Source organism: Bos grunniens, chromosome 26 (assembly GCF_055505025.1).
Source record: "Bos grunniens cultivar Pamir isolate PY7600 chromosome 26, Bosgru_T2T1.0, whole genome shotgun sequence".
In the NCBI taxonomy this organism is placed as follows: Eukaryota; Metazoa; Chordata; class Mammalia; order Artiodactyla; family Bovidae; genus Bos; species Bos grunniens.
Genome location: NC_141190.1, coordinates 34386256 through 34402728, shown reverse-complemented (window position 1 = coordinate 34402728; position 16473 = coordinate 34386256). Strand labels below are relative to the sequence as shown.

The 16473-nt window shown below is 39.3% G+C and overlaps 1 protein-coding gene across 7 annotated transcripts in view; it reads left to right on the top strand.

The window, feature by feature from the left end:
• The first annotated feature begins 3390 nt into the window (after positions 1–3390).
• The window catches only part of CCDC186 (coiled-coil domain containing 186), a 47730-nt gene continuing 34647 nt past the window's right edge, over positions 3391–16473 (top strand). For 4 of the 7 annotated variants that reach the window (XM_086377732.1, XM_086377731.1, XM_086377728.1 and 1 more), the window contains exons 1-2: positions 4843–5034; positions 14110–14805. Coding sequence is in view for 5 of the 7 variants with exons in the window: in XM_086377728.1 (XP_086233854.1) it covers positions 14171–14805 (635 nt within the window). In the remaining 2 variants the exon portion in view is untranslated. Of the gene's footprint in view, positions 4742–4842; positions 6052–8853; positions 8973–9069; positions 9214–12563; positions 12685–14109; positions 14806–16473 lie in introns of those variants that run through there. The other 3 variants (XM_086377730.1, XM_086377727.1, XM_086377733.1) reach the window with 2 other exon arrangements.

Genomic DNA, 16473 nt, shown 5'->3' with positions numbered 1-16473 from the left:
TATTTTTAGAACAGTTTTAGGAGAATAAGTGGATTCAGAAGACTATGGAGAATTTCCACATAAGCTAAATTGTTTCCCCTATTATTAACATCCTAGTAGAATACATCTGTTACAATTAAGGATCCACTAGGACTTCCCTGGTAGCTCAGAGGGTAAAGAAACTGCCTGCAATGTGGAAGACCTAGGTTCCATCCCTGGGTTGGGAAGATCTGCTGGAGAAGGAAAGGGACAACCCATCCCAGTATTCTGCTGGAGAATCCCATGGACAGAGTAGCCTGGCCAGCTACAGTCCATGGGGTTGCAGAGAGTCTGAGGCAACTAAGCACAAGGATCCAATACTCATGCATTATTAGAGTCCATGCTTTATTGAGAAAATGTTTAAGTTTTTACCTACTGTCCTTTTTCTCAGCACGGGTCCCATTCAGGATAACACACATCATTTAGCTGTCTTGTCTCCTCAGGCAGTTTTTCAGTCCCTGGTTTTGATGGTCTTCATGGCCTCCAGGGGTATTGGTGAGACATTTTTGTAGGATGTCCCACTGATGGAATTTGTCTGATGTTTTCTCATAATAACAGGGTAGTTATTAGAAAGACTACAGAGGTAAAGTGTTATTTCTGTAGCATCACATCAAGCATTCTTTGAACATGACAGTTGCTATTTTTTGTGATCACCTGGCTAGTATTTGTCAGGTTTCTCTACTATAAAGTTATTCTTTTTTCCCTTCCTTTATGTCATGAACACAGAGTCATTTTGTGCAGTCTACATCTAAACAAAGGGAATTATGTTCCCCTTCCTTAAAAGTAGAGTGCCTACAGAAATTGTTTGAAATTTTTTTGCATGGGAGATTTGTCTCTCCTCTTCAATTTACTAATATATTCAATCATTAGTCAGTTCAGCCACTCAGTTGTGTCCGACTCTTTGTGACCCCATGGACTGCAGCACACCAGGCTTCCCTGTCCATCACCAACTCCCAGAGCTTACTCAAACTCATATCCATCGAGTCAGTGATGCCATCCAACCATCTCATCCTCTGTTGTCACCTTCTCCTCCCGCCTTCATCTTTCCCAGCATCAGGGTCTTTCCAGTGAGTCAGTTCTTCACATCAGGTGGACAAAGTATTGGGGTTTCAGCTTCAGCATCAGTCCTTCCAATGAATATTCAGGGCTGATTTCCTTTAGGATAGACTGGTTGGATCTCCTTGCTGTCCAAGGGACTCTCAAAGTCTTCTCCAACATCCAAGTTCAAAAGCATCAATTCTTTGGTGCTCAGCTTTCTTCACAGTCCAACTCTCACATCCATCCATGACCACTGGAAAAACCATAGCCTTGACTAGACAAACCTTTGTTGGCAAAGTAATGTCTCTGCTTTTGAATATGCTATCTAGGTTGGTCATACCTTTCCTTCCAAGGAGTAAGCGTCTTTTAATTTCATGGCTGCAGTCACCATCTGCAGTGATTTGGGAGCCCCAAATAATAAAGTCTCTCACTGTTTCCACTGTTTCCCCTGTTTCTCCATCTATTTGCCATGAAGTAATGGTACTGGATGCTATAATCTTAGTTTTCTGAATGTTGAGCTTTAAGCCAACTTTTTCACTCTCCTCTTTCACTTTCATCAAGAGGCTCTTTAGTTCTTCACTTTGTGCCATAAGGGTGGTGTCATCTGCATATCTAAGGTTATTGATACTTCTCCTGGCAATCTTGATTCCAGCTTGTGCTTCATCCAGCCCAGCATTTCTCAGGATGTATTCTGCATATAAATTAAATAAGCAGGGGGACAATATACAGCCTTGACATACTCCTTTCCCGATTTGGAACCAGTCTGTTGTTCCATGTCCAGTTCTAACAGTTGCTTCTTGACCTGCATACAGATTTCTCAGGAAGCAGGTCAGGTGGTCTGGTATACCCATTTCTTTCAGAATTTTCCACAGTTTGTTGTGATCCACATAGTCAAAGGCTTTGGCACAGTCAATAAAGCAGAAGTAGATGTTTCAATCATATTCAGTCATATATACATCATTAGAGACTCAGATATTCATTTTATGCTCTGAGTTATAATCCAACACTCCTTTATTTCCTTGCTCAAATTGTTCCAACTTTGACTATTGGCAACTCTTTCAGTTATGTTTTGTTCTTCTTTGACATACCCCCATCAATGTGGGGTTGTTTTTATTTTTTGAAGCATGTTCTTTCTTTCTGGTATATTGTATCTTTACATCCATATATATTTAAGTAGGTATCTTTAAAAGATTTTAACTTCCGAAAAACATCACCCAAATTTATCCCGTCTTTAAAAATAATTTCATAATATCATAAAGTTAGTATTTAAAATTTCTGAGGTAGTCTTGAATGACTTTTAATAGGTATGGTCACATCAGATCCTATATTTGCATTCAGTGATGTATTTTAAAAAGAGATTTCTCTTTTAATCTTTTCATCTTCTTGCAATTTACACATTGAAGGAATGGCAGTTTTCCTCACAATTTTCTTGATTACATTCCCTCTGGCAAGAATACCTCCCAGGTGGTATTGTGTCTCTCTGTTGATTCACTCAGAAGACACTTAATATCTAGTCATTTCTCTTTGGGGGATATACACTCTAAAGTTTCCAGCCAGCTTTCCATAGGATTCTGGATTCACTGGTGATCATTATCTAGATACATTATTTCATTGAAAGTGAAAGTGTTAGTCACTCGGTGTCCCACTCTTTGTGACCCCATGGACCGTAGCCCCCAGGGCTCATCTGCCCATGCAATTTTCCAGGCAAGAACACTGGAATGGGTTGCCATTCCCATATCCAAAGGATCTTCCTGATCCAGGGATTGAACCCAGGTCTCCTGCATTGCAGGCAGATTCTTTACCATCTGAGTTACCAGAGAAGTGTTTCCAAAATGATAATAGTCTTTTTCTCTGCATGTGTTACCTGAAAGTCCATAAAGAAGAACTTTCTCATGTCAACTATTTGAGATTCAGTTTGTAACAGAAAAGGCAGGATGTTCGATTTTTTTATTAGTTTTCAAAATGTGATGATTTATTGGCATCCTCCAAAGGTGACCAATACCATTTAAAAAAAATCAACACATTCATTAATTTTTAAACTGGTAGATTTGTTTCGTTTGCTGTTACTTTTAAATGCTAAAATTGTCTTCTATGGGGAACACCTTTAAATTGGCTCAAATCTTTTTGACACAACTCCTTTGATCTTTACTTTCTGGTATAACCAAAATAGCCTAAATTTTCTTGTACATTTCTTGCTTTGTAGATTTAGCCCTTGAGTTCCTAGAGGAGCCTAGGTTACTTTTAGTGGGAAATTACATTTAGAGATGATTGGACAATAGGGGTGTCCATTGGGTTGATCATTATTCTAGACCTTTTCAGTAGACAGCCTTTTTTTCTTTTTAATGGAAATGAAATGTACCATGAGTTCATGCTGATATTTCTAATTTCAAATTTACTAATTCATACTGATGTTTCTAAATTCAAAGTTAGGATTGCAGTGTTTTTTTACACTTAACTTCTTTGATTTTTATATTTGTATTTCCTTTCTCCAATATTGAAAATCTTGATTCCAAGGATTACATACATGTTTAATACTAATATAGTTCAGAAATAACAGTGTCAATATTACTGCCAATAAGCATACTGAAAAAGCTTGAAGTTTCTTTTATATTTTTCCCCTCGGAATAACATCTCAAAAGGAATGCTTGGTGAAACACTCCAGTATTCTTGCTGGGAAATCCCATGGACAGAGAAGCCTGCTGGGCTTGGGCTGCAGTCCATGGGATCTCAGAGTCTGACGCGACTGAGTGACTAAACAACAGGAATGTTTGGTATATTTATTGCTTAAAAGTCATTTCTTTACTGTCACACTTTAACTGCATAATGTGTTTTAACTAATATCTTCATTTAAGGAGGGAGGTGCCATTTCCTGTTGGAAAGAGGAATAGAGTTACACAGTGTTGAATGTTTTTCAAGTGAGACTTTTTGTTTTGGGGGTTTTGTTCTTTCAGTCATGAGTTGTGCAGTAAGAAGCCTTAAATCAAAGAGCAGCACTAAACTGGGCAGAGTAGGTTTGCAAAACCTCCAGACTGAAACTGCTCACCTTCTCCGGACGTGATTATGCAACTGTACTCAGTATACGTTTCCCCCGCCCAGTACACTATATATATATAGACATATATATAGCTAATTATTGAGCAGCACTGGCGTGCCAAACCCCACTTTGCGTGCTAGGGTGATGACACTTCCCGTGCTCAAGGCTCACAGTCGGGTACTAGAAAGGAACGCACCAACAGTTTATTATTAAACAATGGCAGTAGGTGCCAAGCGGTAGGCATGAATGCGGTGTTATGGAAACCCCCAGGGCCTCTCCCAGAGATGAACTGTCTGAGGGGCAGGTAGGCAGCTCCTGCTGACTCCGCCCACGTCAGGTGCAAGACTAACGCATCAGAGCTGGGAGGTCACAATTTCAAATTCTCTTTATGTCCCTGAGTAAGACGAGTAGGGGCCAAAGGGTGCAGAGGGATCAGCTCCAAGGAGCGCGTCCTACAGGAAGCAATAACCTACTTGGATCGGGGAGAGGCGTGAGAGGTAGGGCCGGACTAGCGAGGCAGGACAGCTGGCTCGCCAGAATGGCCAAGGGGTGGCGAGTTCCGAAGACGAAGTGCCCGGGAAGGACGCTCGCCGAGCTGGAAACAGAGGATCGTCGGCCCCGCCCACTGCAGACAGGTTCCCCAGGCCCAAGGTGCGTTGCGTCACGGCGCCTTCGCCTCGTTGATTGGCTCCTCCGAGGAGCCCCGCCCCCTCAGCTGTAGCCTGGCCGGCTTCGGCGTCGCCGCCATCTTTGTTGATGTGTCAGCTCCGCGGGGGCTTGGGGCAGCCGCGGCGGAGGGAGCGTGCTTTTGGCTCTGTTCCCACCGCTCTCCCCACCGCCCCCGCACTTCCAGGTCTGCGGGGCCCCTCTATGGAGAAGTTGATTCCTGAGTGGTAGTTCCAGCGGCTTCTTTAGGGGTGTGGCCTGAGGCTCGGATCAGTGGGGTAAGTACCCTAGAGGGGCGCCCGGGGAGGACCGAGGAGTCGCGGTGGCGGCGCGGCGGGCTTCCCACCTCCTGCGCCATCCTGCACGTCCCGGGGCGGCTCCCTAGCCTGGCTTCTCGAGGGAGTTAGGCGAGCGCTGGGGGAAGGAGTTCCCTCCTCTCTCTGCCTCCCGGCCGTCAGTCCCGGGCCGCCGGGGCCGGAGGCGGCGGAGGGTCGCGGGGGCCCGTGGGGGCCGCGCCTCCTGAGAGATCCGTAGAGAGCGGCAGAACTTAGGCCGCTGGCCGGGTCTCCCCGTGTGTACAACAGCTAAGCCCCACCTGCACGGCCACCCCTCATGGACTCAGCGTCTGTTTCTCCTTTCCTCTCCAAGTTGACTGTGTTCGTGTTTCGTGTTTACTGTAGTGACTTTAAACCCTTTTCCAAACACTTCCATTACTATGATTTTAAGCAATTTTAGAGACGATTCTTTGGGATCGTGGTTATGAGCCAAATCGTTCTTGGTATTTATATTGCCTCCCCCCCCCCGCCCCCGCCAAGGACATCAAGGCATTTGATAAATCTTGGTTGCTAAGGATCAGATTTCAAATTTATGTGTCTGTCAAACCTGTAAAATGGTACACCCCCTTCTACATGTCCCCTCGTAGCAATCTTGGGGAACAGTGCAGGTATAATTATTCATCGCCTGTTAACAACGGAAGAACTTTAGCTAATTTTTACATCTTGATTTTGCTTAGAGGAAAGAGGCCTGGATTTGAAACATCTGGGTTATCTTCTATTTGATGATCTTGTTACCTCCGAGAGTTATGTAGTATAGTAATGCCGGGCAGCCCCAGGCGTTTGGCAGCTTTCTCTGTGTGTACCTGTGTAATCTACCTTTCATGCCTACCTTTTTAAATTTCTTCTAAAATGATAGGTTGGGAGTTTTTCTGAGGACAATATGTGGCAAATCAGTGAAAGTGTTTCAAGAGGTATGCTGGCAGTCGCTCAAAAACAAACAAAAAAACACACCAAAAAACTGTAAGTGTTTAAGTATGCTTGTGGGTGTAGCCTTCCGGACTGCTAACTACACCTTCATATTTGCAGAGTGTGGGAAAGATTAAGGTGTGAGAGATGTTAATAGTAAAACCGACCATCCGCTTGTGTATCTTTTCTATTCAGCTACTTTCAAATTCCTTATCCATCATTGTACAAATAGAAAACAGTGAAGATTGGCTTTGTTTTTCTTTTTCTCTTTTTTCCTTCCTTTTTGGTCCTTTCCTATTATTTTAAATTCAGTGGAAAATACTGAGTGATTCACAAACTTTGCAGTATAAAGAATTAAAACCCCTTGTTACATTGTAATAGGCGGGCATGTATAATCACTAAAGATTCTACCTGGAAATGCCTGGCTTACATTTATATTCGTTTTACTCTTTTTAAGACCTTTTCTTATTCATAATACCTGCATATAAATTCGGAGGTTCCTTTAAAAATCTCACTGATTCACTCCACTGATTCCATAGAGAGTGGAGATTCCATAAGAGTATCACTGGTATTTCAGAGTCTTGTTTATTGCTAACGGGAAAGCAGTGGTGGAGCACAGTAACCGACCTTTAACCTTTTAGTCCCTTCAACCGTAAACTAAAGAGTTGTTCTTTGATGCTATTCAGTGACAGCATAGCTAATGAGGATTGCTTAGTATATTCTATTTAAAACCATCTATTTACAAATACATGCTAACTTCCTGGAAGTCTGCTCTTTAGGAGAGATGATAGGTTGATGCAGCCTTTATTTAGAGATTTAGAAAAATCATTTTTTCCTTTGAAGAATGACTAATGATCTGTACTAGTTTTTCAAATTCATCTTAACAGTTTCATGTTAAAGACTCCTTAACCTGAAGTTACGTTTCTTTCACAAAGTTTAGATTTGTTTTTTTACCTCTTATCTCTAGTTTTAAATAATTAAAGCTGATTCTTGAATTTCTTATAAACATGTCACTGGGCTTACTGTGTTGGGAATATTATGTTCAGTGTCATTTCGGGGCAACCTTGGGAGCATTAGTTCAGTTCAGTCGCTCAGTCGTGTCTGACTTCTTGCGACCCTATGAACTGCAGCACTCCAGGCTTCCCTGTCCATCACTGACTACCCGAGCTTACTCAGACTCACGTCCATTGAGTCGGTGATGTCATCCAACCATCTTGTCCTCTGTCATCCCCTTCTCCTCCCACCTTCAATCTTTCCCAGCATCAGGGTCTTTGCACATGAGTCAGTTCTTTGCATCTGGTGGCCAAAGTATTGGAATTTCAGCTTCAGCATCAGTCCTTCCGATGAATATTCAGGACTGATTTCCTTTAGGATGGGAGCATAGATAACTTAAATTTGCGAGTAACCCTGTAATTTTATTATTTCAGAAGCCACCTTTCAACTTTATTTCTCAGCTACTGAGATTTTAAAAATCTATTTGGGCTAAGAAGTAAACAAAAGAAGTACTGGTGTGAAGGGGCAAAGACAGAAAGTAGAAATCAAACCCAGCAAAGTGTCAATTGGATTGTGAGTACAGTTGCCTGTCATTAAGAAACACGAATTATTCACCTGCTTCAGAGATGATCATGTCATAGCTAATAATTTAATTTTTTGGTAAATTGCATTGTACCAAATTAACCAAGCCCAGGCCAAAGGTGGCTTCAAAATATAAACATTAACCAGAACTTCTTAATATAAGGCAGACTTAAAACTTATCTTTTTAAAATTTTTTTTAGGTTATTAGCTAGTCCCATTTTGAAAAGGAAACTAGGTCAACCCTGCCCCCGTTTTTTTGTTTTTTAGTTTTTAGTTTTTAGGTTTTTTGGGGGGGGAAATTAGCTGAAAATACTTTTCGTGTTTTCTTAGAGTCATTGAACTTTTTTTGGTGAGGTCTATACAAGGAGCTTCTAGATGAGATTTCTATGCTAATAACTTTTCTGATTTAAAAGTTACTATAAGACATACATAAAATTCCATGGATCTAAAATACCAAACTGATAATATGACATATAACTTGTAATGTGATATATGATGTGGCTACTTTGCTGCTTTTTCCTGGAGTCTTGACAGACCGTAATTTCTCTTGTTATCGTATCACAGGTTTTCGTACTGTTTGTGGGGGTGAGTGTCCTGCTGCATCTATTGCCCTGAGTCTTTTCACCATCTTTTTCTGTGTGTGTTATAGTATACATATTGTGAAATTCTGAATGCCCTGACCCATGGGTGCAAAGCTAAACAAAGCCCTACAGGGATAATTGACCTTGGCCTCATATGATACACTTTTTAAACTAATGGACAAAGAGCTAGTGATGTGTTTCACAAGGAAACGCAGTATATTAAAGTTGAATTTTACCAAAAAGCTCATTTACAGTGTGACTACTTTACAAATAAATCTTCCTTTTGATAGAACTAGTCTAGAGTTCTTTGAAATAACAAGCTCAGGTTTTAATCTTTTAAGAGTAGAATTAGGTTCGCCTTGTATAAACTTCAGTGTCAGATATTTTCATTACGTGAAACAAAGTTTTATGTCTCTGGTATGGGTTCTTTTCTGTTCATTATTCTGTGTTTTAAAACTTTATCCAGGAAAGTATTTATATTTTGTAGTTCATATCTATCAAAAGTCAGACACTTGGGGGTTGTGATCAGTTTATGTTGGACTGAGGATGATGATTTTGGTTGCTTCTGATTTTAATTGTTTTATTAGAACATTATTAGAACTGGTCGGAAAGATAAGTTATCATTTTGTTTATTCTGTTTTCAAAGTGTATTTGAGGAATGTGTAAAAGACCTTTGGATGTACTTACTTTTTTTTCAAAGGACAGTAAACTATTATATTGAAGAACAGGAGTGCCATCACAAGCTCAACTTGCTTATCTTGATGTACATTACTTGAGAAGCTACAGCTGGTATTATTTGAGACTCAAATGGTACAATTTGTAAGTTTAAAATTTGTAGTTTGTTATAGATAACATTTATGCCGAACTGAGTCACATGTTTCTGTTGGAGTTAAACACTCATATGTTTCTTATATAGCGTCTCATGGAATGCTGACCTTCCAGTTACAATACTGTAAACAAAGAGTAAAAGATTTAACACAGATTTTGTGTGTTGGTTCATTACACCAGAAAGTAAACTCCAGAAAGATATCTGTTTTATTCACTGCTTTGTTCTCAACAGGTAAGACAGTGCTGAACATAATTCATATTCAATACATATGTGGTGAATAAATGAATTAATATCTAGTTTAGAAATGTATTTCTGGTTTGGCAGTTTTGTATGAGGTTTGTATGTTTGATAATCTAGTACCAAATGTCTGTGGATTTGGATTAGTTTGTATTTGCATTTATTGAGTAAGCTTTTTTCTTTTGTTGTTTGTTTATACTGCTAATTACTGGCAAACAAGAAATAGTATTAAAAGTTGTTAAAAACAGAGTTTTTGTTTATAAGGTTCTTATATAGGAATGATTTTGTACAGTTGCTGGTTAAGAATAAAATCTATGGTGAATAATGGTTGGCTTTAAGGCAAGTGAAGAGTGTTTCTTGACCAGTTGCCTACAGCTGATGAGCTCCAGTAAGAGCGAAACCACTTCTCACTCTGCTGAAACAGTTTTGAAGTGCGAATTGGTCCTGTAGTACTGTGTCAGAAACAGAAACAACCCTGGTGGGAAAAAAAGTCCTTGAATTAAGAGGAATTTTGTGACTTCGCTAAATTGAAATATAGTGTCTTCCCCTAATGAGTAAGAATTGCTAAAAAGTCAAGTAACCTGTGTTTTTTCTTACCTCAGCAAAAGAGATTGTAATTAGTAATTATAGTCACTATGTCTGTATATGAGTGTGAATTTGATTTATACAAGCACTTCTTAACTAAAGCAATCTTATATACAAATGTATAGTTTTGCATCCTACCCCTTTAATATACGCCTAGGCTATTCCATCATTGGTAGCTTTAATGACATCTACTCCTTTACCCCCACCCCCAAGAAAAAATTTGTACAGCAGCCAAATGGGCCTGCATCAGCATTGCCAGCTGGAGGCCCACAGGAGGACTCAGCTGACTGTTTCCCCTGCTTAGCTGCAGACAGTCAAGCACATGATGGCGGCCCCTCCCTGCAGCGTTCTTGTGTACTTACTTACTCTTGGCGATGGCTTTTTACATATAGACACACAAATCTTCTTTAACGCCTTTCCTTTTGCCCTGATCAGTATTCATTTGAACATCTGAAAACTGAGTTTGCAGACTAAGTGGTTATCAGATGCCAGTTTATGTGGATACTTTTTCCAAAGATCATGGACATATTACTGAGAAACAATATAGAAAGTACTTGCCTTTTGATGTGGAACTGTGTTTGTGATAGTCACTTAGTCGTGTGTGACTCTTTGTGACCCCAAGTATTGTAGCCTGCCAGGCTCCTCTGTCCATGGAATTCTCCAGGCAAGAATATTGGAATGGGTTGCTATTTCCTTCTCCAGGGGATCTTCCTGACCCAGGGATTGAACCCAGGTCTCCTGCATCAGAGGCAGATTCTTTATCATCTGAGCTACAGCCTTCTTTAATTTGCAGAGGTTTGATATGTAAAACAGAATCTAAGCTGAGGTATTTATAGCAACAGGTGTGTGTTTGTTCATTTATTACCTAGATGAAGAGCCGGCAGAATGAGACATTTTTGTTGTTCTGTGCTGTCTTGCACATAGCAAGTCTTCTTACAGACAGGTTTCCACCCTCTAAATGTCTTCAGCACCCGCAGCTCATTGTGTAAACTCAGCCCCACCCTCACTGAGAACCATTGAATAGCATTTGCAAGAATGACTGTAAGTGTAGTAGAGAATATATTTGTTGGATTTGTTTATCTTTTTACTATTACTGTTTCATTGCTTGGGATTTAAGAAGTTTGATTCAGTTCAGAGTGAGGTTCCTCTTCCTTGCGAGTACGGAAATCTTTTAAAAGGCTGTTGAGAAATGCCACAAGGAAGGCTATGATTGTGTACCTGATGAGTGTAAGTACAGTATGTTTCCATTTACATGAGAGGGTTTTTTTTGTGCTTGCCATTAGGGAAAATTTGGAGGCGACATGACCTTAGAGTCTGTCCTTTAAGTATAATTAGGCTCTGGATAGACTGAAGGGAGGGCCTTCCTTGGTAGCTCAGCAGTAAAAAATCCTCCTGCAATGCAGCAGAAGTGGTTCAGTCCCTGGGTGGGGAAGATCCCTTGGAGAAGGAAGTAGCACCCGGCTCTAGAATTCTTGCCTGGAGAACCCCATGGACAAAGGAGCTTGGTGGGCTACAGTCCATGGGTCACAAGAAGTGGACACAACTTAGGGGCTAAACCACTGCCACTAGACTGAAGGGCCACTGGTCTAGATGAGAGCAAAGCCATGGAGACGTTAACGTGCACATTGTTTGGAGGAATCTAGAGTCGTCTGGTCAAGGGCTGGTAAGGTACGGTAGAGAAATACTAGGATTTTAAGATTGTGTTGAGAGATAAGATTGAGAAAATAGTACAGTCGCAACTCTGAAGTATAAACATGAAATGTCCACATCCCCTCCACTTGCCTCTGAGGTACAGTCCTTTAATAATGTCTTGGTTTGGTGTCAAAACTCTTCTGCCACTTTTGATTACTAGAAAAAACTTATTCCAGGAATTACGACTGGTTTCACTTGCTTACAAAAGCAGACAACAAAAACATGTTAATCATAAACTCTTTCTTCTCTATGAAGAAATGTTGAAACTTAGTTCCCAGCTGCTCAGATTAAAGAAGAGATGTAATTTGGCTCTAAAATTTGTCCCCGCTCCTTCCTCTTAACTGGCCCTTTCAGAGTTGGGGGAATACCAGCCAGTGGAGGCAGAGTTCTCACTATCTGAAACTTGAAAGAGGGAAGCAGTAGCTCTGCCTTTACTCTGATTCATCTGGTTGTATTTGATGTGATCTCCCTGGAGGTGGTGTGTGTGGTGTTTTGGGGAGAAGGGGCAGTTCTGTAACTCCCTTGACCCTTGTGCCACCGAGGATTCACTTTGCAGGGCAGCTCCTGTGCCTCTGTGGCAGAGCCAATGTAGTGTACACTTACCGCCTTCTCTGGATTGGATGACACTTACCTGGTGCCGTATCAGGTCATCTGCCCTTATATTAGCCTTCTTGCTCCTTGACTTGGAGTTTCAGGAAGGAGAGCTGGAGCAAGGATGGAGTGAGATTGAGAAACCAACAGTTCAAGTGTTCAGATAGGAAGTTATCAGGCCTGGGTTGAGTTGCAGGAAGGGGACAGTGACAGCAGAAATGAGGGTGTAATTGCAGGAAACATGAAATCAGTAGAAGAATATGAGGCTAAAGGAAAGAAAGAGTCATGACGAAGAAAAACGATAGCATTGGCAGAAATAAAGGATGAGGGGTTCTCAACCTTAGAAGCTATTGTTGTGATTCTGGATTTAGCCATTTTTTGAATTGAGCCACTGGAAATGCCACTATTCGTGTGAGATTATTACAGATGTAGAAGTAGAGTGAAAACAAAAAGGTAATTTGTTATCTGTAACTCAGGAGCACAGGGTGAAACCAAGTGCGCGTCAACCATGAGCTTGTGGCTTCAGTGATCACACTGGAGGAGTTCTAGCAGGGAAAATAAAGCTGTGGACTGAACCCTGGGGAACGTGAAAGCTGGGTAAGAAGATAACCATTGTTTGTGTGATGCTTTTCTGTCAACAAAGCACGGCACACAGACAAGCGCCATAGAGTCATCAAATGAAAGTTTCTTCTGACTTGGTCAGTCTATGCTGGAGAGTCACAGACTCGTTCTCTTTCAGATTCTTTATCTTCTGTCCATTACATTTGGTCAGCTCTGAACTCGACTTCAGTAGATATCACATAACATTGACTAGTTATGACTAGTTATGATGTTTGAAAGCACTTTTTAGATTGATTTCCAAATTAAGATTTCAAATTCAGCAGCAATACATTCATAAGTTGTATCTTAAAATTAGTTATTTTGAGGAAGGTAGTGGCTTCCTTCCAAATGAGGAAGCCACATAGTGGCTAAGGTCCCTGTTTGAGAATTATTTTACTTTGTCCTTGATTTGGAATACACCTTACTCATAAGGGTTTTTATTAACTTACTGCATTTATTGTTATTGCCTAAACCAAACTTTTATTGCTAGTGTGGACTTTGTCTTAGTTGTAACATACACACAGCAAGATAATAATGATAATTTGTTTGGTTGTTTGGAAATACGTTGTACAAGTAGGTAATTTATAGTATTAGGGCCAATGTCTAATTAGTTGATGCCAGGATATTTAACAGGCAAGCTGGTCTTCTTTTCCTTTCTTAGAATTCTTCATTAAGATTGTTGGAATGTTCTATGTTTTTTTGTCTCAGGATGGATTTTGAAGTTGACTAATTTTCAGAAAATAGCTAGCTTAGTAACCCTCATAAACAGCTTAAAAAAATATATTCTAACATTGTTGAATTAGGTTTGTAAATGTTCCTTTTATGAGCGAAGCAATGCAAATGGGGTCCATCTGAGTTGTGCTGAGCATTGTGTGTTCTTGATGAGAATGTTTGGAAATCACTATGATACTTCTTTATCCCAGGGAGAAACATGAATTCCTGCCAGGAATCCTTTACACCTTGACTTCTTTCAGCTCAGCTATAGGTGTCTGGGCTGTAGGCAGCTGTGTTTTATTGTCTAGTTTTCCTTTGGCAGTAAATAGCATTGTTAATGTACATTGTTTTATTACCTTGATGTGTAATTTCTTGCCTATTGTTTTCATTGCTATCTGATTTCTGCAATAGTTTGTTTTAAGTTCTTTACATAGTCTTTTTTTCCCCTTATGGAGCTAAAGGAATTCTATTAATTAACAATTCTTGGGCACTAATCTCATTATTAGTATCATTGTGTACCCAGTATCATGGGGCCAAACTGCCGCTGAAGTGAAGCGGTAGGACTGGATCGAAGGAGAAGAGAGTGAACGAACTTTTACTGGTAAAATGTGTAGCCTTAGTTTTTCCACATCATGAAATGCATGCAACTATATATGGGGTCTTGGTTTAAAAAAAACTTTTTAAAAATGTGTGTTTTGACTTTCTTAGATGTAAGACGAAGATCAGGAGCAGATTTGAAGACGTACACAGTGAATCGGTGCCAGTCAGCATGTCGGAGACAGAGCACATAGCCTCCATTTCCTCTGATCAAAATATTGAGAAAACGTCGGAAACAAAGGAAGGCTCATGCAACTCTTCTTCTGGTGTTGAAAGCAGCAGCTTAGAAAATGAGTCCAAACGGTTGTCATTAAACTTGGATAAAACTTTATGTCAGCCTAATGAACACAATAATCAAACTGAAACACAGGAAAATTATATTCCAGATCATGGCGGGGGTAAGGATTCCTGTGCTAAAACAGACACAGGCCCAGAAAGTTCTGAACAAATAGCTAGTTTTCCTGGTGGAGATTTTACAAAGCAAGTTTTGAAAACAAGTGAAGCAGAACAAACAGTCACACAAATATTGGCGGAATTAAGGTCATCTACATTTACAGAAGCAGGTAATCAAAAGACTTACTCAGAAAGTCCTTATGATACAGACTGCACCAAGAAACTTATTTCAAAAATAACGAATGTTTCAACATCAGAGGATTTGTTGGAAGAAATAGAATCTGAGCTCTTATCTACTGAGTTTGCAAAAGAACACCGAGTACCAAATGGAATGAATAAGGGAGAAAATGCATTAATTATGTTTGAAAAGTGTGTGCAAGATAAGTATTTGCAGCAGGAACACACCATAAAAAAGTAAGTTTTTTATTCTTTCAAGTCATTTTTTACATGGGGATTAAAGATTAAATTCTTTAAAGTATCATTTTATTTACTTTTATTTCCGCAGTAGAGCCATGCACATAAGTAGTTAAGTTATTGAGCAAATGTCAAGTTTGCCTAGTTAATACATAACTTTTTTTTAGGATGTGATATTTTCATTATTTTAGAAATAGTAGGTAAATAGTGTTTTTAAGAGTGTTATATATAATATACCTATGTTAAATATGTTAGCATATATAGAAATGTTTATAAAGGCACTGTTTTGAATATGATTCAAAATTTGTTTTAGATAGAAGTCTTAATATGTTAAGTTTAAAAGAATAAATGTTGTATTAAAGTGTAAGTTCATTAAAGATCTAGAAATGTTTGTAAAGACAGCTCAATTTTTTCATTTTTAAAAGAATGTAAAGCATTACATTGTCAGAACTAAGATAAATTCAAAAGGAATGAGAAGTTGTGAAATTAAAAATTTTTTCTTAAAATCCCTGCTGTAAATTTATTGGTTAAAAAAATTAAAATTTAGAGAACAGAAGAATTGGTATATTATCATTCAGTAAATAATAACATAGTTAATTTTTGCCTTCTCTTCAATTTGTGGAGTTAATTTCTATTTTAACAACCGTTTAAATTTCATTTTATCTTTTCCTAGTGTTATATCACCCTGTGTTTTCATTTTATATTTATATGTGTCAGTGATGCATATATTTAATATACTCTTATAACCCTTATAAAGGAAAATGAAACTTGCTAGCCTTCATTAATATAGACTGATTCCTTTTTTAAAAAGTGATACTTTAAAAAAGTTTTTTAGAATGGGAGGGGTATGTGTAGAGAAAGGGGAGGAGGAAATTGGTTTATCCAATGAATTTTAATCCCAGTATCCAAAGCCTTTTTTTCCTATTTTTTTATTTTTAAATTGTGATAAAATACACATAGCATAAAATTTGCCACCTTAACCATTTTTAAATGTGCAGTTTGGTAGTATTAAGTATATTCACAGAGTGTGCAGCCAGCACCGTAGCTTTTCATGGATTTGAAGCTCTATATCCATCAAACAACTCCCTATTCCCCCACCCTGGTCGCTGGTAACCACCATTCTGTCGTGCTTTCTAAGAGTTTGACTGCTCTAGATACTTCGTGTAAATGAAATTGTACAGTATTTGCCTTTTTGTGACTGGCTTGTTTCACTTAGCGAATGTCCTCAAGGTTCATCCCAACTGTAGTATGTGTTAGAGTTTCTTTCCTTTTTAGGGTTGAATAATAGTCCACTGTATGTATGTTGTATATTGTTTATCTTTCCATCCGTCAGTGGACATTTGGGTTGCTTCTACCTTTTGACCGTCTTGAATAATGCTGCTGTGAACATGAGTGTACAAATATCTGTTGAGACTCCAGATATCTCTTGATACTTTCTTAATACTGCCTAAAAACTAATGGCAGCTACTGCTGCTAATAACTTAACTGGAATGCTGCTGTTATGGAAAAAACTATGGTTTTATACTTGAACCATCAGTTTTTCTGCCATTCTTGCTTTTCTGGGTAACTTCCTTATTTCCAGAAGCTGAAGTTGAATGGTTCTATGAAGACCTACAAGACCTTTTAGAACTAACACCCCAAAAAGATGTCCTTTTCATTATAGGGGAC